The sequence below is a fragment of the Ranitomeya variabilis genome, chromosome 8, assembly GCF_051348905.1.
Source record: "Ranitomeya variabilis isolate aRanVar5 chromosome 8, aRanVar5.hap1, whole genome shotgun sequence".
NCBI classification, from domain to species: Eukaryota; Metazoa; Chordata; class Amphibia; order Anura; family Dendrobatidae; genus Ranitomeya; species Ranitomeya variabilis.
In genome coordinates, this window is record NC_135239.1 from 36,151,447 (window position 1) to 36,178,349 (window position 26,903).

The 26,903-nt window shown below is 44.7% G+C and overlaps 1 protein-coding gene across 3 annotated transcripts in view; it reads left to right on the forward strand.

The window, feature by feature from the left end:
• The window catches only part of GLIS1 (GLIS family zinc finger 1), a 130,994-nt gene extending 112,331 nt beyond the window's left edge, over nucleotides 1-18,663 (forward strand). For all 3 annotated transcript variants that reach the window (XM_077278653.1, XM_077278651.1, XM_077278652.1), the window contains exons 8-10: nucleotides 9,099-9,274; nucleotides 10,616-10,705; nucleotides 18,232-18,663. In XM_077278653.1, the coding sequence (XP_077134768.1) occupies nucleotides 9,099-9,274; nucleotides 10,616-10,705; nucleotides 18,232-18,356 (391 nt within the window). In that variant the 3' untranslated portion in view covers nucleotides 18,357-18,663. The remainder of the gene's footprint in view (nucleotides 1-9,098; nucleotides 9,275-10,615; nucleotides 10,706-18,231) is intronic.
• The last annotated feature ends 8,240 nt before the right edge of the window (nucleotides 18,664-26,903 follow it).

Here is a 26,903-nt window from a genome sequence, read left to right on the forward strand (position 1 = left end):
GTCTGTAAGTGACAACAAAATTGAACCGCGTGAAAAACAATGCCCAGCGAGCCTGCCTGGGGGACAGACGCTTGGCTGACTCCAAATACAGCAGATTCTTATGATCGGTAATAATAGTAACCTGATGTACCGACTCCTGTCATGATCTCTGCAGGCAGAGATCATAGCAAGCCTATAGAGGGACAAGCTCTCGGAAGATGGAACTATACTGACCATGAACTAAGCCTGCCGCGCAACTAGAAATAGCCAGGTAGCATTTCCTATTTATCGCTAGATGCCCAGCTCTGGCCTAAGACCTAAATAGCTAGCAGAGGGAAATATAAGACCTGGCTCACCTCTAGAGAAATATTCCAAAGAAGACAGTAGCCCCCCACATATAATGACGGTGAGTTCAGATGAAACAACAAACGCAGCAGGAAAATAGTCTTAGCAAATTTGAGGTCCGCTTACTAGATAGCAGAAGACAGATAGTATACTTTCATGGTCAGCAGAAAAACACTAACAAAACACCATCCAGAGATTACCTTAAACTCTGGCATTAACTCATAACGCCAGAGTAGCAATCCCTGATCAACGAGAGCTTTCCAGACACAGTAACAAAACTTCAGCTGTGAACTGGAACAAATAGGCAAAACAAAACATGGACAAAAGTCCAACTTATCTAGTAGTTGTCTAGAAGCAGGAACAAGCACTGAGAGGCATCAGATAACATTGTTGACCGGCAAGAAACCACCAGAGAAATGAGCTTAAATAGCGACACCCACTACTGATGGAACCAGGTGAAACAGGAAAGAGGATGACAAGTCCAATTCCACAAGCGGCCACCGGGGGAGCCCAGAATCCAAATTCACAACAGTACCCCCCCCTCAAGGAGGGGGCACCGAACCCTCACCAGATCCACCAGGGCGACCAGGATGAGCCCTATGGAAGGCACGAACAAGATCAGAAGCATGAACATCAGATGCATTGACCCAAGAATTATCCTCCTGGCCGTAACCCTTCCAGTTGACCAGATACTGGAGTTTCCGTCTGGAAACACGAGAGTCCAAAATTTTCTCCACAACGTACTCCAACTCACCCTCAACCAACACCGGAGCAGGAGGCTCAACTGAAGGTACAACAGGTACCTCATACCTGCGCAATAACGACCGATGAAAAACGTTATGAATGGAAAAGGACGCAGGGAGGTCCAAACGGAAAGAAACAGGATTAAGAATCTCCAATATTCTATAAGGGCCGATGAACCGAGGTTTAAACTTAGGAGAAGAGACCCTCATAGGGACAAAACGAGAAGACAACCACACTAAATCTCCAACACAAAGCCGAGAACCAACACGACGATGACGGTTGGCAAAACGCTGAGTCTTCTCCTGGGACAACTTCAAATTGTCCATAACCTGCCCCCAGATGTGATGCAATCTCTCCACCACCGCATCCACTCCAGGACAATCCGAGGATTCCACCTGACCGGAGGAAAATCGAGGGTGAAACCCCGAATTACAGAAAAACGGGGACACCAAGGTGGAAGAACTGGCCCGATTATTGAGGGCGAACTCTGCCAATGGCAAAAAAGCAACCCAATCATCCTGGTCAGCAGAGACAAAACACCTCAGATATGTCTCAAGGGTCTGATTAGTCCGCTCGGTCTGGCCATTAGTCTGAGGGTGAAAAGCAGATGAAAAAGACAAATCTATGCCCATCCTAGCACAGAATGCCCGCCAAAATCTAGACACAAATTGGGTACCTCTGTCAGAAACAATATTCTCAGGAATACCGTGCAATCGGACAACATTCTGAAAAAACAGAGGAACCAACTCAGAAGAAGAAGGCAACTTGGGCAGAGGAACCAAATGGACCATTTTAGAGAAACGGTCACAGACCACCCAGATGACAGACATCTTCTGGGAAACAGGCAGATCTGAAATAAAATCCATCGAGATGTGTGTCCAAGGCCTCTTAGGAATAGGCAAGGGCAACAGCAGTCCGCTAGCCCGAGAACTACAAGACTTGGCCCGAGCACAAACGTCACATGACTGCACAAAGACTCGCACATCTCGTGACAGGGAAGGCCACCAGAAGGATCTTGCCACCAAATCCCTGGTACCAAAAATTCCGGGATGACCTGCCAATGCAGAAGAATGTACCTCAGAGATGACTCTGCTGGTCCAATCATCCGGAACAAACAGTCTATCAGGCGGACAACGATCCGGTCTATCCGCCTGAAACTCTTGCAAGGACCGCCGCAGATCAGGAGAAACGGCCGACAAAATTACTCCCTCCCTAAGGATACCTGTGGGTTCAGAATTACCAGGAGAGTCCGGGTCAAAACTCCTAGAAAGGGCATCTGCCTTAACATTCTTAGAACCCGGTAGGTATGACACCACAAAATTAAAGCGAGAAAAAAATAAAGACCAGCGCGCCTGTCTAGGATTCAGGCGTCTGGCAGTCTCAAGATAAATCAAATTTTTGTGGTCAGTCAATACCACCACCTGATGCCTAGCCCCCTCGAGCCAATGGCGCCACTCCTCAAACGCCCACTTCATGGCCAAAAGCTCCCGATTCCCAACATCATAATTCCGCTCTGCGGGCGAAAATTTGCGAGAAAAGAAGGCACAAGGCCTAATGACGGAGCAGTCGGAACCTTTCTGCGACAACACTGCCCCAGCTCCGATCTCAGAAGCGTCAACCTCAACCTGAAAAGGCAGATTCACATCAGGCTGACGCAACACAGGGGCAGAGGCAAAACGGCGCTTAAGCTCCTGAAAGGCCTCTACAGCATGAGGGGACCAATTAGCAACATCAGCGCCTTGTCTGGTCAAATCAGTCAGTGGTTTAACGACATCCGAAAAACCAGCAATAAATCGGCGGTAAAAGTTGGCAAAGCCCAAAAATCTCTGAAGACCCTTAAGAGAGGAGGGCTGAGTCCAGTCACAAATAGCTTGCACCTTGACGGGATCCATCTCAATGGAAGAGGGAGAAAAAATATACCCCAAAAAGGAAATTTTCTGGACCCCAAAAACGCACTTAGACCCCTTCACACATAAAGAATTAGACCGCAGAACCTGAAAAACTCTCCTGACCTGCTGGACATGAGAGTCCCAGTCCTCAGAAAAAATCAGAATATCATCCAGATATATTATCATAAATTTATCCAGAAAATCGCGGAAAATATCATGCATAAAAGACTGGAAAACTGAAGGGGCATTAGAAAGACCAAAAGGCATGACCAAATACTCAAAGTGGCCCTCGGGCGTATTAAATGCGGTCTTCCACTCATCCCCCTGCCTGATCCGCACCAAATTATACGCCCCACGAAGATCAATTTTAGAGAACCACTTAGCACCCTCTATACGAGCAAACAAATCAGTAAGCAATGGCAATGGGTATTGATACTTAACAGTGATCTTATTCAGAAGCCGATAATCAATACATGGTCTCAAAGAGCCGTCTTTTTTTGAGACAAAGAAAAACCCAGCTCCCAAGGGAGAAGAAGATGGACGAATATGTCCCTTTTCCAAAGACTCCTTTATATATTCCCGCATAGCAGCATGTTCCGGCACAGACAAATTAAACAAACGACCCTTTGGATATTTACAACCCGGTATCAAATCTATGGCACAATCGCACTCACGGTGCGGAGGTAACGACCCAAGCTTGGGTTCGTCAAAGACGTCTTGATAATCAGAGAGGAACTCAGGGACTTCAGAGGGAATGGACGACGAAATAGAAACCAAAGGTACGTCCCCATGAATACCCTTACATCCCCAGCTCAACACAGACATTGCTCTCCAGTCCAAGACTGGGTTGTGAGACTGCAACCATGGCAATCCCAGTACCAAATCGTCATGTAAATTATACAGCACCAGGAAACGAATAATCTCCTGGTGATCCGGATTGATACGCATGGTTACTTGTGTCCAGTATTGTGGTTTATTATTAGCCAATGGGGTGGAGTCAATCCCCTTCAGAGGAATAAGAGTCTCCAAAGGCTCTAAATCAAAACCACAACGATTGGCAAAGGACCAATCCATAAGACTCAGAGCGGCGCCAGAGTCAACATAGGCGTCCGTGGCAATGGATGACAAAGAGCAAATCAGGGTTACAGACAAAATAAACTTAGACTGAATGGTGCCAATGGAAACAGACTTATCAAGCTTCTTTGTACGCCTAGAGCATGCTGATATAACATGAGTAGAATCCCCACAATAGAAACACAATCCATTCTTCCGTCTAAAATTCTGTCGCTCGCTCCTGGACAGAATTCTATCACACTGCATACTTTCTGGCGTCTTTTCCATAGACACCGCCAGATGGTGCACCGGTTTGCGCTCCCGCAGACGCCTATCAATCTGAATAGCCATTGTCATGGACTCATTCAGACCTGCAGGCAAAGGGAACCCCACCATAACATCCTTAACGGCATCAGAGAGACCTTCTCTGAAAGTTGCCGCCAAGGCGCACTCATTCCACTGAGTAAGCACAGACCATTTACGGAATTTTTGGCAGAAAACTTCAGCTTCGTCTTGCCCCTGAGATAGTGCCATCAAAGTTTTTTCTGCCTGAAGTTCCAAATGAGGTTCCTCATAAAGCAAGCCCAAGGCCAGAAAAAACGCATCCACATCGCGTAACGCAGGATCCCCTGCTGGCAATGAGAAGGCCCAATCTTGAGGGTCACCCCTGAGCAAGGAAATCACAATCCTAACCTGCTGAGCAGGGTCTCCAGCTGAACGAGACTTCAGGGACAAATAAAGCTTACAATTATTTCGGAAATTCTGGAAGCTAGCTCTATTCCCTGTGAAGAACTCCGGCAAAGGAATTCTCGGCTCAGATACCGGAGCATGTACCACAAAATCTTGTAAATTTTGTACTTTCGTGATGAGATTATTCAAACCCGCAGTTACACTCTGGAGATCCATTATTGTCAGGTGCACACAGAGCATACAGAGATTAGGAGGAGAGAGAGAAAAAAGACTGCAGCAAGGCAGACTGGAGGAAAAAAAAAAAAAAAAAATTCCAGCAGACTTCTTATAACTCTCCTTTCTCAACCTGGGTCTTTAACACTTTAGAGGCCGGTCAAACTGTCATGATCTCTGCAGGCAGAGATCATAGCAAGCCTATAGAGGGACAAGCTCTCGGAAGATGGAACTATACTGACCATGAACTAAGCCTGCCGCGCAACTAGAAATAGCCAGGTAGCATTTCCTATTTATCGCTAGATGCCCAGCTCTGGCCTAAGACCTAAATAGCTAGCAGAGGGAAATATAAGACCTGGCTCACCTCTAGAGAAATATTCCAAAGAAGACAGTAGCCCCCCACATATAATGACGGTGAGTTCAGATGAAACAACAAACGCAGCAGGAAAATAGTCTTAGCAAATTTGAGGTCCGCTTACTAGATAGCAGAAGACAGATAGTATACTTTCATGGTCAGCAGAAAAACACTAACAAAACACCATCCAGAGATTACCTTAAACTCTGGCATTAACTCATAACGCCAGAGTAGCAATCCCTGATCAACGAGAGCTTTCCAGACACAGTAACAAAACTTCAGCTGTGAACTGGAACAAATAGGCAAAACAAAACATGGACAAAAGTCCAACTTATCTAGTAGTTGTCTAGAAGCAGGAACAAGCACTGAGAGGCATCAGATAACATTGTTGACCGGCAAGAAACCACCAGAGAAATGAGCTTAAATAGCGACACCCACTACTGATGGAACCAGGTGAAACAGGAAAGAGGATGACAAGTCCAATTCCACAAGCGGCCACCGGGGGAGCCCAGAATCCAAATTCACAACAGACTCCTCCAAGAAGTGTCGCCATTCCTCAAAGGCCAACTTGATTGCCAACAACTCCCTGTTGCCGATATCGTAGTTACGTTCGGCGGACGACAGTTTCTTGGAGAAATAGGCGCATGGACGCAAATCACTCAAAGATGAGCCTTGTGACAGCACCGCCCCCACACCAACCTCAGACGCGTCGACCTCCACAACAAAAGGCTTCGACACGTCTGGCTGCACAAGAATGGGGGCCGAAACAAAACTGTTCTTAAGAAATTCAAATGCGCGCACAGCAGCCTCAGGCCAAACGGAGAAATTGGTACCCTTTTTAGTCATGTCAGTTAGCGGTTTAGCAATGATGGAAAAATCCTTGATAAATTTCCTATAGTAGTTAGAAAACCCAAGGAACCTAAAAGCACTTCAGCGGTTATCAGGCCGTTCCAATGCAGCACCGCTTGCACCTTAGCGGCGTCCATTTTAAAACCAGAAGCAGACACAATATAACCCAAGAAAGGCAACTCTTGAACAGAAAATACACATTTCTCAAGTTTAGCATACAGCTTATTCTCTCTGAGAAGCTGTAACACCTGCCTGACATGATCTAAATGAGTATCACGGCCGCAAGAATATATGAGAATGTCATCTAGGTACACGATAACGAATTTCCCCAAAACATGCGAAAACACATCATTAATGAAATGTTGGAACACTGCAGGTGCGTTAGTCAACCCAAATGGCATCACCAAATTTTCAAAATTACCCTCAGGGGTATTAAAAGCCATCTTCCACTCATCACCTTGACGGACTCTTATGAGGTTGTACGCCCCCCTGAGGTCAAGCTTGGCAAACCACTTAGCACCTGCCACCTGGTTGAACAAATCTGGTATTAGTGGCATAGGGTATGGATCACGAACTGTAATCTGGTTCAATTCCCTGAAATCCAAACACGGGCGTAATCCGCCATCTTTCTTCTTCATGAAGAAGAACCCTGCTGCCACAGGCGAGGATGAAGGCCTGATGTGCCCTTTGCTCAAACTTTCAGCAATGTAATCCTTTAATGCTTGTCTCTCCGGACCGGAGATGTTAAACATCCTTGCTTTAGGCAATTTGGCCCCTGGTTTAAATCTAATAGTACAGCCATAGGGGCGATGTGGCGGCAACTCTGAACAACCCTTCTCAGAGAACACATCCACAAAATCCAGAAGTGACTCCGGAACGCTTGAAGTCACAGCAGACACACATGTGGCCAGGCAATTCTCCTGGCAGAACTCGCTCCACCGAATTATGTCCTGAGTTTTCCAGTCAATTACCGGGTTGTGCATAGACAACCATGGAAAACCCAAAACCACCTGAGCAGGAAGATTCCTGAGTACCTTACATGTAACCTGCTCGGAATGTAGAACCCCAATGTGGAGTTTCACCTCAGCCACAAATTCAGTAATCTCCCCCTGTGAGAGAGGAGCAGCATTGATGGTGACCACACGGATAGGATAAGGCAGTTTTTCAATCCTAAAACCTGCTGTGCGCGCAAACTCCTCATCAATGAGATTTGTGGCTGAACCACTATCCACAAACACAGTAATTGGCAGCTCACTGCCAGCTATTATAACCTTAGCAGGGAGCATGCATTGAGAAACCACCATGGAGGATATACATAAGCTCAGATTGGTCTCCTCCACACCCTCTGAGCTTAGAAGTTTTCCGCCGTTGCGTCTTTCTTAGACAGTAGAGGACAGATGTTAAAAAAATGACCAGTCTTACCGCAGTAAAAACAGGCTCCATGCTTCCTGAGCTCAGGGGCTCGATGCTTCACATGTGACACCCCTGCGATTTGCATAGGCTCCGTGGGCTCACCTGCAGCAACCACACGTGAACCTAAACCCTCTCCCATAGGCGGTGTCTCATGCTCCCCCTGACGCAAACGGTGATCAATGCGGACAACCAGACTCATAGCGGAATCTAGAGAAGTAGGAGTCTCATACATCAGAAGGGCTTTTTTAACCCTTCCAGAAACCCCATGAATAAGCTGACTCCGCAGCGCTGGATCATTCCACTGTGTATCGATCGCCCAGCGACTAAATTCAAAACAGTAATCCTCTGCTACTCTCTCCCCCTGGCGAATAGTGCGTATCTTAGATTCTGCTAGAGCCATTCTGTCTGGCTCATCGTAAATATTTCCAAGAAAGGAAAAAAAAACTCTCCACAGAGTCAAATGCAGCAGAATCAGATGGCAAAGAAAACGCCCATGCTTGGGGATCCCCGCTTACCAATGACAACACCAGGCCCACACGCTGAGCCTCATTACCTGAGGAGATCTGGCGCATACGGAAATATAGTTTGCAAGCTTCACGAAAAGAAACAAATTTACTGCGTTCCCCAGCAAATTTTTCAGGCAATGGAAACTTAGGCTCAGCAACTCTACCTGTCGCTCCAGCTTGCACATTAGATACTGCTAGTCCCTGTTGCTGCACTGCCCCCCTCAACTCAGTGACCTGTAGGGACAGCGCCTCCAACTGGCGGGTTATGGAAGTCATGGGATCCATGACAAAACAAAAAAAAGGAAACCCCCTTTTTTTTTTTTTTTTTAAAGGCCGATTATAATGTCACAGGGAGACTAGGTGGGCAAGAGCTAATAACCCGGGCCCCTGCAATTTCCCTCAGACTAGGGAAATCCTGACTGAACCTCTACCTAGAGTTTACACTGATGGTGTGCATGTCTAGGCCTCGACCCTCACCCTGTCTCCTGTTTCAACCCTAGGCTGAAACCACCGCCCACCACCCAGTGAAAAGATCATACACCAATACCCACAGTTAGAACAGACAAGGATAACGGAAAATATACACCACGCCGCAGTCACTCAGGAATACACTATAAATGCGCAGGGCAAAATAAATACAAATATAGGAAGGAGTAAATAAGACTAAGGAAAATACACCACCAGCAACGATACTCCAACTTCTAGCTAACCACTCCAGACCGAGATAACAACGCACAAGACAGAAGCTATAATCGGCGACGCCCAATGTTCAGGAGAACTATTTAAAGGCAATGGGCATGGCCCAGCTTCCAATCCGAGCATCAGGTAAATTAACCCCGGACCAGCTAGATAAAATCTAGCCGACGCCAATGAGCACATAGTGGTCAAAAGCGGAATTACCGCTGTCTGTCGAACGACCTGGTCTGAACAGCGTCCGACATGACAATAGGACAGGAACTGGTACAGAATTCATTTTTTATGAAGAACATGGGCAATGATTATGAAATATGTGGCACCGCACCTTCTAGAATGACGCTGTGGTCTCTTATATGTGTCTCGCAGAATGTCTCCCCATGTTCTTGGTCATCTCGCCGGCCCTATGAAGTCTACAGTCTCATCTTCATTACCACACCGAGGATCCTCTACCAGCTCCCACCAAAAATCTCACCATGGAGAGCAATGTTTAGTGGGGAAACATTACCGCACATTTCAGAGTCCTACAGCTCCCCAAATCCAAGGTATAAAACGTGTTATAATCTGTAAATTTAATTTATTTCTACTTTTTACTTTTTCTTTTATATTTTCCAGTGAGATTCCTGAAACTAAAATTAAATTATTGAAAGTGTAGTAATATTGCAGACACACTCCTCCACACATTGTTCCAGGAGCACATGTGAGCAGATGGATTGGTTTCCATAAGTAGGTTTGGCCCTATAATATTGGGGCTACACAGCGATTTTTTTTTTTACCATCAGACAGGTTGTGTAATCAATGTTTGCTCTATGCTGCTGCCACATTGTAGTGCAATGCAAATCAATGTGGTTGCATTAAGACCCATAAAGGTACTGTGGCCGTGACAAGCAAGTCACAAAAAATCCATCTATTTCTATTTAAAGGGAATTGGTCACCAGGTTTTTACTACCCCATCTGAAGGCAGCATAATGTAGGGCCAGAAACCCTGATTCCAGTGATGTGTCACTTACTTTAATGGGTGCTGCAGCTTTGAAAAAATCCCTGCTTCATTTGCTGCAGATCTAGCAGAGCTCTGAATGCTGAGCCCTGTATAACCCCGCCCACATCACTGATTGGCAGCTTTCTGTGTACACTGTGCATAGGCAGAAAGTTGCAAATCAGTTGCGGGGGGGCATGTTTTTTCTTAAACCATGAACATGTATTGTGTTTTATAATAAAAATCAATTGTGACCTATAGAACTGATGAGACTTAAATAATTTGATCAGGTAAAAAATATTGGGGTAGGGGTCTGACACGCCGCACCTCCACTGATCAGCTGTGGCGGCGCTGGATATAAACTCATAGAGCCTGACTGACCAAGGTGCTTTCGCCAAAATTAGGGTGGAGACAAATACGAACCTGATAAAGTCATCAAAATTTATGCCACTTTAGTGGTGTAAATTATGCTATAAATGTAGGTCAGTCACTACCTGGAGTAACATTTCTGGAGGAGGCAAATCTTACTCCAGCACTCCTTTCATTAAGACTGGCGCGCACAATGCCAGCCTTAATGAATTGCAATATCCGCAGTGGTTGCTGCCGTGTCCTGCAAATCATTTCCTATTTAGAATTCTTGTTATAGGACGTTTAATGTTGTTTAACACCGTTCACTTTTTACATACGGCTACCGCCGGACCTAATAACAACTGATCAGTGGATGTTTTTGGTGTTGGGCCCCAAAAATCTGATATATATGCCTTATCTTATGGTTTGGTCACAAATATGATATACCCAGACAATCTTTTCAATGTATCAAAAGTTAGAAAAAAAAAGAATGGATTGACTCAAGACCTGAAATTTGTAATGTATTTAGTGCTGAAGATAAGACTTTTTTTTATTTGTTTAGAGTTTCAAGGTAGTTTTGCGCAGTACCCAGAATGCTACAGAGAAGCGATGGAGCCAGATCGGTACCATGGCCAAGGCACACCAAACACAGGTACAGATGTTAGAGCCCCTCGCCTCAGCTCCACATGGTCTACAGTCTACGTAACCTGCTCTACTATAATGAATTGTTTCTTGTAGAATTGTTTGCATGCTATAGTATTACATTATCATCGTCTGCAGTTTTTGTCATTTTATGGGACAAAGTTACAACTTAAGGCACTTTGAAAATTGTACTTTATATAAAGATATATCTATGCACAATATATTTTAATGTACAGTGGCATGTAAACGTTTTGGCACCCCTGGTCAAAATTACTGTTCTTGTGAACAACTTTTACATTTTAAAAATATAAAAAAGGAAAATGGGCCAATGTCAACGTTTGGGCACCCTGCATGTTTAGTACTTAGTAGCACCCCTTTTGCAAGTATTACAGCTTGTAAACTCTTTTTGTAGCCAAGAGTCTTTCAATTCTTGTTTGAGGGATTTTCATCCATTCTTCCTTGGAAAATTCTTTCAGTTCTGTAAGATTCCTGGGTCGTCTTACATCCTCTGCTATTTTGAGGTCTACCACAGATTTTCAATGATGTTCAGATCAGGGGACTGTGAGGGCCATTGTAAAACCTTCAGCTTGAGCCTTTTGAGGTCATCTATTGTGGATTTTTATGTGTTATTAGGATCATTACCCATTTGTAGAAGCCATCCTCTTTTCAACTTGTTTGTTTTTACAGATGATATGTTTGCATCATGAATTTGTTGAAATTCCATTGAATCCATTCTTCTCTCTACCCGTTTAATGTTCCCTGTGCCACTGGCTGCAACACAACCCCAAAGCATGATTGATCCACCTCCCATGCTTACTGGTTGGCGAGATGTTCTTTTCCTGAAATTCTGTGCCTTTTTTTCTCCACACACACCTATGATCATTGTGATCCTTATCTTGACCTCCACTGCTCCTGTTATCTGCCATTTCTTAATTACATTTCAAACTGAGGAAAAGGCAGCTCGAAAACACTTTGCTATCTTCTTATAGCCTTCTCCTACTTTGTAGGTCTCCACCATTTTCATTTTCAGAGATCTAGGCAGCTGCTTAGAAGAACCCATGGCTGCTGTTTTTGGCACAAGGTTAGAGGAGGTTGGGTTTTCATAAAGCTGGGAAATTTGCATTACCTGGCCTTCTCTAACAATGATACTGAACAAGCCATAACTCAAAGAGGCTAGTTAAGGTCTGAAACCTTGGTCAAAGTTATCTGAGCATAAAAATCTCAAAGGGCGCCCAAACATTTGCATTGACCAATTTTCCTTTTTGTAATTTTTAAAATTTAAAAGATGAAAATGTATATATTTTTTTGTCTAAAATACAAAGGAAATGTGCCATCTTTAATTTTACGCCTTTTAGAGATAATTTCATCTTCAACTTTCTGAAAAGGAAGCTGTCAGGTCCCCCATGCTGTCATGTCGGACGCTGTTCAGACCAGGTCGTTCGACAGACAGCGGTAATTTCGCTTTTGACCACTATTTGCTCATTGGCGTCGGCTAGATTTTATCTAGCTGTTCCTGGGTTAATTTACCTGATCCTCGGATTGGAAGCTGGGCCATGCCCATTGCCTTTAAATAGTTCTCCTGATCATTGGGCGTCGCCGATTATAGCTTCTGTCTTGTGCGTTGTTATCTCGGTCTGGAGTGGAGAGCTGGTTGTTGGAGATTCGTTGCTGGTGGTGTATTTTCCTTAGTCTTATTTACTCCTTCCTATATTTGTATTTATTTTGCCCTGCACATTTATAGTGTATTCCTGAGTGACTGCGGCGTGGTGTATATTTTCCTTTATCCTTGTCTGTGCTAACTGTGGGTATTGGTGTATTACCTCTTCACTGGGTGGTGGGCGAAGGTTTCAGCCTAGGGTTGAAACAGGAGACAGGGTGAGGTTCGAGGCCTGGACATGCACACCATCAGTGTAAACTCCAGGTAGAGGGTCAGTCAGGATTTCCCTAGTCTGAGGGAAATTGCAGGGGCCCGGGTTATTAGCTCTCGCTCACCTAGTCTCCCCGTGACATTATAATCGGCCCAACAAAAAAAAAAAAAGGGGGGGTTTCTTTTTTTTCTTTTGTCATGGATCCCATGACTTCCATAACCCGCCAGTTGGAGGCGCTGTCCCTACAGGTCACTGAGTTGAGGGGGGAAGTTCAGCAACAGGGACTAGCAGTATCTAATGTGCAAGCTGGAGCGACACGAAGAGTTGCTGAGCCTAAACTCCCTTTGCCTGAAAAATTTGCTGGGGAACACAGTAAATTTGTTTCTTTTCGTGAAGCTTGCAAACTATATTTCCGTATGCGCCCGATCTCATCAGGTAATGAGGCTCAGCGTGTGGGCCTGGTGTTGTCATTGTTAAGCGGGGATCCCCAAGCATGGGCGTTTTCTTTTCCATCTGATTCTGCTGCATTTGACTCTGTGGAGTTTTTTTTTCCTCTCTTGGAAAAATCTACGAAGAACCTGACAGAATGGCTCTAGCAGAATCTAAGATACGCACTATTCGCCAGGGGGAGCGAGTTGCAGAGGATTACTGTTCTGAATTTCGTCGCTGGGCGATCGATACACAATGGAATGATCCAGCATTGCAGAGTCAGTTTATTCATGGGGTTTCTGGAAGGGTTAAAAAAGCCCTTCTGATGTACGAGACTCCTGCTTCTCTAGATTCCGCTATGAGTCTGGTTGTCCTCATTGATCACCGTTTGCGTCAGGGGGAGCATGAGACACCGCCTATGGGAGAGGGTTTAGGTTCACGTGAGGTTGCTGCAGGTGAGCCCACGGAGCCTATGCAAATCGCAGGGGTGTCACAAGTGAAGCGTCGAGCCCCTGAGCTCAGGAAGCAGGGAGCCTGTTTTTACTGTGGTAAAACTGGTAATTTTATTAACATCTGTCCTCTGCTGTCTAAGAAAAACACAACGGCGGAAAACTTCTAAGCTCAGAGGGTGTGGAGGAGACCAATCTGAGCTTATGTATATCCTCCATGGTGGTTTCTCAATGCATGCTCCCTGCTAAGGTTTTTATCGCTGGCAGTGAGCTGCCAATTACTGTTTTTGTGGATAGTGGTTCAGCCACAAATCTCATTGATGAGGAGTTTGCGCGCACAGCAGGTTTTAGGATTGAAAAACTGTCTCATCCTATCCGCGTGGTCACCATCAATGCTGCTCCTCTCTCTCAGGGGGAGATTACTGAATTTGTGGCTGAGGTGAAACTCCACATTGGGGTTCTACATTCCAAGCGGGTTACATGTAAGTTGCTCAGGAATCTTCCTGCTCAGGTGGTTTTCGGTTTTCCTTGGTTGTCCATGCACAACCCGGTAATTGACTGGAAAACTCAGGACATAATTCAGTGGAGCGAGTTCTGCCAGGAGAATTGCCTGGCCACATGTGTGGCTGCGGTGACTTCAAGCGTTCCGGAGTCACTTCTGGATTTTGTGGATGTGTTCTCTGAGAAGGGTTGTTCAGAGTTGCCACCACATCATCCCTATGACTGTTCTATCAGGTTTAAACCAGGGGCCAAGTTGCCTAAAGCAAGGATGTTTAACATCTCCGGTCCGGAGAGACAAGCGTTAAAAGATTATATTGCTGAAAGCTTGAGCAAAGGGCACATCAGGCCGTCATCCTCGCCGGTGGCAGCAGGGTTCTTCTTCGTGAAGAAGAAAGATGGCGGATTACGCCCGTGTTTGGATTTCAGGGAGTTGAGCCAGATTACGGTTCGTGATCCATACCCGATGCCACTGATACCAGATTTGTTCAACCAGGTGGCGGGTGCTAAGTGGTTTACCAAGCTTGACCTCAGGGGGGCGTACAACCTCATAAGAGTCCGTCAAGGTGATGAGTGGAAGACGGCTTTTAATACCCCTGAGGGTCATTTTGAAAATTTGGTGATGCCTTTTGGGTTGACTAATGCACCTGCAGTGTTCCAACATTTCATCAATGATGTGTTCTCGCATGTTTTGGGGAAATTCGTTATCGTGTACCTAGATGACATTCTCATATATTCTTGCGACCGTGATGCTCATTTAGATCATGTCAGGCAGGTGTTACAGCTTCTCAGAGAGAATAAGCTGTATGCTAAACTTGAGAAATGTGTATTTTCTGTTCAAGAGTTGCCTTTCTTGGGTTATATTGTGTCTGCTTCTGGTTTTAAAATGGACGCCACTAAGGTGCAAGTGGTGCTGCATTGGGAACGTCCTGATAACCTGAAAGCACTTCAGCGGTTCCTTGGGTTTTCTAACTACTATAGGAAATGTATCAAGGATTTTTCCATCATTGCTAAACCGCTAACTGACATGACTAAAAAGGGTACCAATTTCTCCGTTTGGCCTGAGGCTGCTGTGCGCGCATTTGAATTTCTTAAGAACAGTTTTGTTTCAGCCCCCATTCTTGTGCAGCCAGACGTATCAAAACCTTTTGTTGTGGAAGTCGATGCGTCTGAGGTTGGTGTGGGGGCGGTACTATCACAAGGCTCATCTTTGAGTGGTTTGCGTCCGTGCGCCTATTTCTCCAAGAAACTGTCGTCCGCCGAACATAACTACGATATCGGCAACAGGGAGTTGTTGGCAATCAAGTTGGCCTTTGAGGAATGGCGACACTTCTTGGAGGGGTCGGTACATCAGGTTACTGTTATTACCGATCATAAGAATCTGCTGTATTTGGAGTCAGCCAAGCGTCTGTCCCCCAGGCAGGCTCGCTGGGCAGTTTTTCACGCTGTTCAATTTTGTTGTCACATACAGACCGGGGTCTAAAAACACTAAGGCGGATGCTCTGTCCAGGTGTTTTCCGGGGGGTGAACCTCGGGAAGATCCAGTACCCATCCTCCAAAATGGTGTTGTGGTTTCGGCTCTCACTACCGAGGTTGAGGCTGAGATTGCCGAGGCTCAGGAGGAGGTACCATCTGAGCTTCCCATCAACAAATCTTTTGTACCGCTTCATCTCCGCTTAAATTTTTTGGCGGAGCATCATGATGCTGTCCTGGCTGGCCACCCAGGGGTTAGAGGTACCTTGGAGTTGGTGTCACGTCGGTTTTGGTGGCCCAAGATGCGTCAGGACGTGGTCTCATACGTGTCAGCTTGTACCACGTGCGCTAGGGCTAAGACGCCCCGCTCACGTCCTGTTGGCACACTACTTCCTCTTGAAGTACCTAGTAAGCCATGGACAGAAATCTCCATGGATTTCATCACTGATTTGCCCTCATCAGCTGGGAACACGGTCATCTTGGTGATTGTTGATCGGTTTTCTAAAATGTCGCACTTTGTGTCTTTGCCTTCGTTGCCTAACGCTAAGACTCTGGCTCAGGTATTTGTGCAGGAGGTGGTCAGACTTCATGGGGTTCCGTCTGACATCGTGTCTGATAGGGGTACTCAGTTTGTGGCAAAATTTTGGAAAGCATTTTGCTCACGGCTGGGGATCAAGTTGTCTCATTCTTCGGCGTTTCATCCTCAGTCAAATGGTCAGACTGAGCGTATGAACCAAAATTTGGAACAGTACTTACGCTGCTTTGTCTTTGATAACCAGGAGGAGTGGTCTACGTTCCTTCCTTTGGCTGAGTTTGCAATCAATAATCACCGCCAGGAGTCATCTGGGGAGTCTCCGTTTTTTTGTGTTTACGAGCTACATCCTCAATTTTGTACCTTGAGTCAGAGGGGCTCGTCTGGCGTTCCGGAGGAGGACCAGTTAGGAACACAATTGTCATCAGTCTGGAGGAGAGTTAAACAGCGCCTGTTGAGTTTGGGTGCTAGGTACAAACGTGTGGCTGACAGTAGGCGTGTGCCAGGTCCGGACCTGAGTGTGGATGACTGGGTGTGGTTATCCACAAAAAAACATAAGACTCAAAATACCGTCCCTTAAATTGGGTCCACGGTTTATTGGTCCATTTAGGGTCACCGCCGTCATTATCCCAGTAGCGTACCGATTGGAGTTCCCTACGGTGTATAAGATACACAACGTGTTCCACAGGTCTCTTCTAAAGGTGGTGGGTTCTGTGGACACGGCGCCTATGCCACCACCAGTCTTTGGAGTTTGAAGTCTCCAAGGTGGTTGACTCTCGTGTAGTGCGTCGCACTTTACAGTACTTGGTACACTGGCGTGGTTATGGGCCTGAGGAGAGGTCCTGGGTACCAGCCTCGGATATTCATGTGGATAGGCTGGTCAGGTTTTTTCATCGTCGCCATCCAGACAAGCCGGGTCCTATAAGCCGTGAGGGCCCTGGGGTCCCTCGTAGAAGGCAGGGTACTGTCATGTCGGACGCTGTTCAGACCAGGTCGTTCGACAGACAGCGGTAATTCCGCTTTTGACCACTATTTGCTCATTGGCGTCGGCTAGATTTTATCTAGCTATTCCGGGGTTAATTTACCTGATCCTCGGATTGGAAGCTGGGCCATGCCCATTGCCTTTAAATAGTTCTCCTGATCATTGGGCGTTGCCGATTATAGCTTCTGTCTTGTGCATTGTTATCTCTGTCTGGAGTGGAGAGCTGGTTGTTGGAGATTCGTTGCTGGTGGTGTTTTTTCCTTAGTCTTATTTACTCCTTCCTATATTTGTATTTATTTTGCCCTGCACATTTATAGTGTATTCCTGAGTGACTGCGGCGTGGTGTATATTTTCTTTTATCCTTGTCTGTGCTAACTGTGGGTATTGGTGTATTACCTCTTCACTGGGTGGTGGGCCGAGGTTTCAGCCTAGGGTTGAAACAGGAGACAGGGTGAGGTTCGAGGCCTGGACATGCACACCATCAGTGTAAACTCCAGGTAGAGGGTCAGTCAGGATTTCCCTAGTCTGAGGGAAATTGCAGGGGCCCGGGTTATTAGCTCTCGCTCACCTAGTCTCCCTGTGACACGTGCCCCCAGAACCACCAGCAGTTGTGTCTGTATATGTAGACACACTGCCTAACAGTCCCAGTGTAATATTACATACATAAACAGATCTTTAGAAAAAGGATTTCTAGAGTCCGTTTATGATCTGTAAATGAGGGCTTTGACTATTTGATTAGTCAAGGGGGTGTTAGTGTCCTCAGACTAGTCGGCCCACTAAGCATGTTATCATGCCTCTTTTGGTGTGATAACATAACCCACAAGCGCTGGCGACTTCGCAAGAGTCATACTCATCATTGATCCTCTGAAGTCGAGACACATACAAGCACATGCGCATGATTGGAAGGCTCTGCAAAGTCAAAAAGTAGACTCCTTTATATGGTTTTTGGAGGTGGATTTTTCAGCCAGGAAAGTCAATGTTAAAAAACTTTTTTTAGGCCTCATTCAGACGTCTGTGAATTGCATACATGTTCTATTAGTGACATGCTACTTACATAGTGGTTTTTGCAGACCGTGTGCTCGCAAAAGTAAAGAACGGACACATGTCCGAGTCATGGATCAAAATTATCCATTCAAGTCTATGGGTCCGTAAAAAAAGCACATAAGTCTGAATGAGGCCTTAGTGTAGATTTCTGTTCACATTTTTAGGAAAGCTTTGGAAAATAAAAGCAATGTAACTCATCATGTGCAATTCATTCATTTATTGTATTTTTTCTAAGTACAGTTTTATTTTTCCTTTCCAAAGGGTATGATGGACATTGTGTCCCTGAAAGCGGCAGGACCAACTGCTCCCAAGAAAGAGACTTCTTTCCGAATGCAGCCTTTGACCACTGTCTCCCCCAGATTCCATCCATTTACACGGACACTTAGAGACCCTCAGCTCTGCCCCACACTGTCTACAGTCTACATAACCTGCTCTAATTTAATGAATCTTTTCTTGTATAATTGTTTGTATGTTATAGTATTATATTATCATCTGCAGTTTTTGTCATTTTATGTGACAAAGTTCGAACTTAAGGCACTTTGAAAATTGTACTTTATATATAGATATATCTATACACAATATATTTTAATGTAGGTATTAATAACACTTAGTAATTCCAGCACAGACCTCATGTATATATGATTTATAACCCTTGTATTCTGTTTTATAAGTTCCACTCCTATGTGAGAACATTAAAACTGGATGTACTGTAAAATGCAATGTTTTTGTATTCTATTGATTTAAAAAGAGACAATTGACGTCACTTTCGGGGGCGGCGCTGATCTCTGCTTGCCGCATTCTCACCTTACAATGTGCACTGACAGTGCGCTCTCTTGCCAGCTCATCACTTCTCATTGGAGCTGGTGAGGGAGCTCACTGTCACTGTACACTGAGAATATTGCACTGTAAGAAGGGATTTCGTATTGAGCACACATCAGAAGTGACAGCTGGTGCATGCTCAGTGCAGCAGGGACTAGTCCAGCCTCTGAAACTAACGTTACTGATAATACTTCTTTTCAGGGTGGGGACTGCAGCCTTTGCCCCCTGATGACGTCCTGTTTGAGTATCCCAGCTTGCACTGGGGATTCTCAAAAAAAGCTTCATCAAAATGGAAATAGGTTAAAAAAAAGTAAAATAAAGAACTTAGATTACAGAGGGAAGGGTGATGACTTTTTAATTGAACAATATAAAAAAACCCTATTATTAATAAAAAGAGAAATTTAACAAGAAAATCAATATTACTTTTGGTTTACCCATTTAAAGGGGTTTATCCCCGCAAAATAACTCCTGGTATTACACCCTATTAGGGCATATGAAACATGACATATAAGGTGGGTCCTACAGATAATCCTATGGATCACAATGAGAAAAGCAGTGATCTCTTTGTTGGTCCATAAATAGGCAGAAAAAGTTACAGTTCTTCCTCACTAATTATTGAGTCATATTTTCTAATCCATATGCTGGTAACTTTTCTAATCCACCTAACATCACTATTTCCAGAGGAATAAGGCTACTTTCACACTAGCGTTAACTGCAATACGTCGCAAATGCGTCGTTTTGCCGAAAATACGCATCCAGCAAAAGTTCTTGCTGGATACGTTTTTTCGTCAGAGACTAACATTAGCGACGCATTTGCGACGCATTGCCAAACGTCGCGTCCGTTTTGCGACGCTTGGGCGTGTGGTAGCGGACCGTCGGGAGAAAAAAACGTTACATGTAACGTTTTTTACTCACGACGGTCCGCTTTTTCCGACCGCGCATGCGCGGCCGGAACTCCGCCCCCACCTCCCCGCACTTCCCCGCACCTCACAATGGGGCAGCGGATGCGTTGGAAAAATACATCCGCTGCCCCCGTTGTGCGGCGGAGACCACGCTAGCGTCGGGAACGTCGGCCCGACGCACAGCGACGGGTCTTTCCCGACGCTAGTGTGAAAGTAGCCTAAGCCTTCATTCTTAAATTTAATCAGCCCTCAAATGTCATAAAAGTGTACAGCAGACAAAGGTCACAAGGACATCATGAACATGATACGAGAGATCTGGGTAGAACCGAATTATTGTTGTTCTGTGATATTTAAAAGCAAGAACCTGTTGACAAAAACATATTGTACCAATTACGCTGTTATTTTTCTCTTCTGACCTGCATGAGACAAGTGACAGAGACAGGAGACAGCTGCTGTAATGGCTCTATGTATCACAATCACGCCGTAAACATCAAAATGTCAACAACAGCGGCCTGTGGCCCCAGGTTTGTGTATACAAAACGGCTGCCATTAAATAATTTGTACGGCAGACATAATTCGGTAAAGAAAGCCTTTCAGCAGTCCATTACTTAACATGCCTTGGTCCCATAGTAACCATGTTATGGGGCGGCATCAGAAAAGTGTCGTTATTCCACCCAATCTGAAAGTGGTGCCTTGCAGCGAGATATCATGTTCCCACAAAACCTGAATATTCAGGGTTATTTGCGGTGAGAAGCTGAGCTGATAGTACTGTCCTAAGGGTCCCTTTCCACTTGCGAGAGAAAAAACGGTCCGTAATCTGGACCGAAAAAACGGATGTAACGTATGCGATTGTCATGCGAGTGTCATGCGAGTGCAATGCGATTTTTAATCGCATCATCCGTTTTTTGTAATTGCATCATCCGTATGACATCCGTATTACTGTCCGATTTGTACGCACCGGTGTCCTTTGAAAAGCCAGCAAATCAGTGCTGTGTACAGTAAAATCACACTGACAGGTTAGAAGAGTAGATATATACACATAGAATAGGTATATATACATATATATATATATGTCAGTGAGACACCTATATATGTATATTTAATGCAGCGCTAGATAGCATTAAAGCCGCTAATTCAATTGCCGGCTTTTGCCCTCTCCTTCCCAAACCCGACAGGATATGAGACATGGTTTACATACAGTAAACCATCTCATATCCCTTCTTTTATTACATATTCCTCTTCACTCATGTAAGAAGTGTCTGTGTGTCAAATTTGGGGGCTCTAGCTATGAAATTAAAGGGTTAAATCGCGGAAAAAATTGGCGTGGGCTCCCGCGCAATTTTCTCCGCCAGAGCGGTAAAGCCAGTGACTGAGGGCAGATATTAATAGCCTAGAGAGGGTCCATGGTTATTGGCCCCCCCTGGCTACAAACATCTGCCCCCAGCCACCCCAGAAAAGGCACATCTGGAAGATGCGCCTATTCTGGCACTTGGCCACTCTCTTCCCACTCCCGTGTAGCGGTGGGATATAGGGTAATGAGGGGTTAATGTCACCTTGCTATTGTAAGGTGACATTAAGCCAGATTAATAATGGAGAGGCGTCACTTATGACACCTATCCATTATTAATCCAATTGTATGATATGGTTAAAAAAAACACACACACACAATATTGCAAAGTATTTTAATGAAATAAACACACAGGTTGTTGTAATATTTTATTGCTCTCTCAATCCACCTGAAGACCATCGTTCTGTAACAAATTAAAAATAATAAACCAACAATATACATACCTTCCGTAGATCTGTGACGTCCCACGATGTAAATCCATCTGAAGGGGTTAAAATATTTTACAGGCAGGAGCTCTGCTATAATGCAGCTGTGCTCGTACCTGTAAACCCCGGGGAATGAAGGTAATGTAGGTCAATGACCTATAGTTACCTTCAGTCGCGGTGATGCGCCCCCTGCTGGATGTCCTCATATGATGTCGAGCGTGGGAAAAAGTTCCCAGGCTGCAGATCATGAGGACATCCAGCAGAGGGCGCATCACCGCGACTGAAGGTAACTATAGGTCATTGACCTACATTACCTTCATTCCCTGGGTTTTACAGGCACAAATATTTTAACCCCTTCAGATGGATTTACATCGTGGGACGTCACAGATCTACGGAAGGTATGTATATTGTTGGTTTATTATTTTTAATTTGTTACAGAACGATGGTCTTCAGGTGGATTGAGAGAGCAATACAATATTACAACAACCTGTGTGTTTATTTCATTAAAATACTTTGCAATATTGTGTGTGTGTGTGTGTGTGTGTGTGTGTGTGTTTTTTAACCATATCATACAATTGGATTAATAATGGATAGGTGTCATAATTGACGCCTCTCCATTATTAATCTGGCTTAATGTCACCTTACAATAGCAAGGTGACATTAACCCTTCATTACCCTATATCCCACTGCTACACGGGAGTGGGAAGAGAGTGGCCAAGTGCCAGAATAGGCGCATCTTCCAGATGTGCCTTTTCTGGGGTGGCTGGGGGCAGATGTTTGTAGCCAGGGGGGGCCAATAACCGTGGACCCTCTCCTGGCTATTAATATCTGCCCTCAGTCACTGGCTTTACCGCTCTGGCGGAGAAAATTGCGCGGGAGCCCACGCCAATTTTTTCCGCGATTTAACCCTTTAATTTCATAGCTAGAGCCCCCAAATTTGACACACAGACACTTCTTACATTAGTGAAGAGGAATATGTAATAAAAGAAGGGATATGAGATGGTTTACTGTATGTAAACCATGTCTCATATCCTGTCGGGTTTGGGAAGGAGAGGGCAAAAGCCGGCAATTGAATTAGCGGCTTTAATGCTATCTAGCGCTGCATTAAATATACATATATAGGTGTCTCACTGACATATATATGTATATATACCTATTCTATGTGTATATATCTACTCTATTCTAACCTGTCAGTGTGATTTTACTGTACACCGCGCTGAATTACCGTCTTTTCAAAGGACACCGGTGCGTAAAAATCGGACAGAACTCGCATGGTGCGAGTGCTGTGCGATTTTTTTCTCGCACCCATTGATTTGCATTGGCGAGTCTCGTCCGAGAATCGCAGCAGTACGCAGCATGCTGCGATTTTTTTCTCAGCCGATCCAGATTTTTCTCAGTCCGATTTCGGCTGAGAAAAAAAATCGCAAATGAAAAGACACCTATTGAACAACATTGGTCCGAGTGCAATCCGATTTTTTTATCGGATTGCACTCGTCCGTTTTCCTCGCAAGGGGAAAGGGGCCCTAAGACTGATTTCAGCTTTAGTAAAATGTCCAATATTTGGAAATACAAATTGGTTGAATAATTTTCCAATGGGGATAAAAATTGCAAAAACTATACTGAAGCTACAGTAGTTACTGGGGATAATGTCTGAGGCCGAAATCAGCTGTTTGACAGGTACCTAATTCTGAAAGGGTGTCTTTTATAAGGCAACCCCTTAAAACAGAAATCTATAAAGCCCTTTATGTGCCAAATAAATACCGTAGTTGAATTGTATTAAGACTAGTGGCTAATGTACTTCACTTACTTAAAGGGGCTATCTAAACAGAGCGCTTCAGGAGTGCACTGCTCCTCAGCTTCCTGTCTGCTAGGGGGGCGTGCGCTCCTGATGACTGACAGGTCATGCTGGCGGCATGGCTGCGCCGCTGACCTAAAGTGAGCATCCTACCATTCTGTTGTAGTATCTGAGGAGCGAGTAATAACTGAGTTCCAGCAATCCAGAGAGCTTCAGAGCATTGCTTACAAACTCTATGGCAAAGTGCTTGTAAGCACTGCGCTCCTTGCCTTGGAGACCGGTCACTGCTGATACACTGCAGAAGTAACTGGTAACTTAGGACATTTAATAAGAGACAAGTTGCAAAGTTGTTTGTCTTTACAGCCACTTTGCAATTTCAACCTTTTATGATGTTGAGACAAGTCCTTCACATGGAGTCTTTCCACAACAGACATTTTTTCACCTAGCCAGTCACGATATGTGATAGATGTCAAAATGCTAAGGGCTCTTTTTGCACCAATCACTGTGCGACCAGTGTTCAATCACATGCAGTGCCGTGCTATAATAAGTCTATCCAAGGGGTTACGTTTCTCCTTGTGGAGTGACATGTTAAGGATGCCGAGATGAGGAGACTTAAGCCACAATGCTCCTCTGGGAAGTATGCAAACTGTATCTTCAGAGAAGAAGAAGACTAGAACTGTAGTGCCACCTATAGGAAGTAGCAATCCTAAAAGTAAATGTTGACGCTTTAACGAGCTTTATCCTAAGTCATATGACAAGGCTTGTTAAATGGAGACAGCAGAGTAACCTGCAGACACAGATGCATACTCCATCATTGTTTCATTCAATCTCCTCCCATCTCCAGTCATGCATTGAAAATGTGCTCAGGACCCTCAGTTTAATGTTTGTTGGGGTGAGTCCTGAGTTACATAGGACCTACCGTAAGTCATTTTTCAACCTATCACCCATTCTTTAAATAGGCGTTAACTATCAGTAGGGTCCTGCGAAGTTAATTGTCAATTGTGATTTTTATCCAATTAAATATGAAAGAATTTGAGACAGAGACTCCAACACAGATGTGAACAAAGCATAAATTGTATATACTGTTCATCTTGTGATAGTTTTTGCCCTGTGATCAGCACGACAAGTCCATGGATCCTTTCTTATAACTGTAGCAGGGGTTTACCTGCTGAAGATGACGTTATAAGTCACATTTACAGTCTTTATAAGTGAGGTGTCACTAATGTGACAAAGGTGTTTTTATAACTGAGCTAATGAGTTTTTTTTTTAAACTTTTTAACTAAACTTCACAACGGCAGCCGTGGTTCTCAGACAGCTTACAGAGACATTGATGCATTCTCCTCTCTGTGAAGCTGGGTTTAATTAGCGAGGCCATAAAAGAGACGAAACGCTTTCAGACCAATGGCTCCGGGCAGAACACTAAATCTTATTGTTAGCACAGTAATAACATTCAAATACAAGTAATTGAGTTAATAATTAAAAGTTACGGGGAAATTAAATAAGGAGGGCTGGCCATATGGATTAAATTAGCGAACATTTCCAAGTCCAGTTTTATGTGTAGGTAATGAGAGTTGTGTAATTCGTGGAATTTGTCAGAGTACGCTAGTGATTGCATTACAGAGAGGTAGAAGTAGCTGTAGAAGTAGGAACAAAAGGAAAAAAAATCTCTTATCCCAAAAAATCCTCTCCGATTCACACAAGGCCCCCGAACCATGATTGCATTTATGTTGTTTTAGGCCTGTTTCACACGTCAGTGGCTCCGGTACGTGAGGTGACAGTTTCCTCACGTACAGGAGACACTGACACACGTAGACCCATAAAAATCAATGCATCTGTTCAGATGTCATTGATTTTTTGCGGACCGTGTCTCCGTGTGCCAAACACGGAGACATGTCAGTGTTCGTGGGAGCGCATGTATTACACGGACCCAATAGAGTCAATGGGTCCGTGTAAAACACGGACCTCACACGGACGTTCTCCGTCTGGGGTCCGTGTGCGTGCAGGAGACAGCGCTACAGTAAGCGTTGTCCCCCCCCACATGGTGCTGAAGCCGCGATTCATATGTTCCCTGCAGCAGCGTTTGCTGCAGAGAAAATATGAATAGTGTTTAAAATAAAGATCTATGTGTCCCCCGCCCCCCCACCCCCTGTGCGCCCCCCCCGCTGTCCTGAAAATACTCACCCGCTCCCACGTTGGCTGTCACTCCTTCCTCTCTGCCCCGCGCCTCCTACTGTATGCGGTCACGTGGGGCCGCTCATTTACAATCATGAATAGTCGGCTCCACCCCTATGGGAGGTGGAGCCACATATTCATGACTGTAAATGATCGGCCCCACGTGACCGCATACACTAGAAGCCGCGGCCAGACCAGGAAGCAGCGAGGGAGGCGGGTAAGTATTTTCAGAACAGCGGGGGGGGGGCTGGGCGCACAGGGGGTGGGAGGGCGGCGGACACATAGATCTTTATTTTAAACACTGTTATTCATATTTTCTCTGCAGCAAACGCTGCTGCAGGGAACATATGAATCGCGGCTTCAGCACGATGCAGGGTACCACACGCTCCGTGTGGTACCCACTCGCCATACGGGCGGCATACGTGTGCCGCACGTATGGCCTACGTGAGTTCCCAGGCACACGGACACGGATAACTCCGGTACCGATTTATTCCGGTACCGGAATTATCTGGACGTGTGGGACAGCCCTTGTTGTCAAGATTTTGGTGTTTTAGTTTGCCATTATGGTTGGATTTTAGGGTTCCACATGTTTTTGCCTTATTCATCATTTTCGACTTTTCAAAAAATTGCTAAATTTGTTGCAAGTGTACTGCAGACCCCCTCAGGGAGTGATTTCATGTATGCTTGAAACTACACCCGAAATTTTGCGCATATTTTGGAGGAACATACAACTTTTTGAGCTAAAAAGTTGCAAGACAAGTTAAAAGATAGAAAACACTTTTTATTTTGTGAAAATTTAATGCACTGTGATCGCCATTTTTAAGAATTGTTTGCAAAAAATGTTAGTGAACACTTCAAGACAAAAGTAAGCAATAAATTGGCCCCAAGGTGTTTAGTTTCTATTAGATGATAAAATGTTATATCTGTATTTGCATCTTCACCAAAGGCCTCATGCAGTAAAAACAGCCTTGATATCCCGAGCAATCAATCAAGGCTCAGCTTAAGTTTCATAAACTGCCATGTTGCTATAAGCTGCGCTATGATTGGCTATCACACCTTAAGTGTTAGATGTGCGTTTTTCAGACATGTGTTTTTTCCCCCCAAGTCATCCTGTATTATTTTGCTATTCAATACCACAGCTTGCATTATATGCCCTCTATGTCACATTTTTGTGAGGTTTTGCCCTCACTGACATGAAAGAGAATAAAATGGAACAGAAAAAAAAAGTATGAAAAATATTATTTACTACAAGTACTTTAATAAAAAAAAAAACACATGGCTGACGATCACCAAAAAACCTTGTCTGGTCATCGTTTAAATCTATGGGGTCAATTCATCACCCAGTATGTTCCAGAATTCTGCCGTAAAACTTGTTGCAATTTTTTTTTTTGCAAGTGGTATCTACACATATTTTATCAACTTTTAATTTTTACAATAGTCTACTGGATTTAAAAGAAAAAAAAGCATGTGGT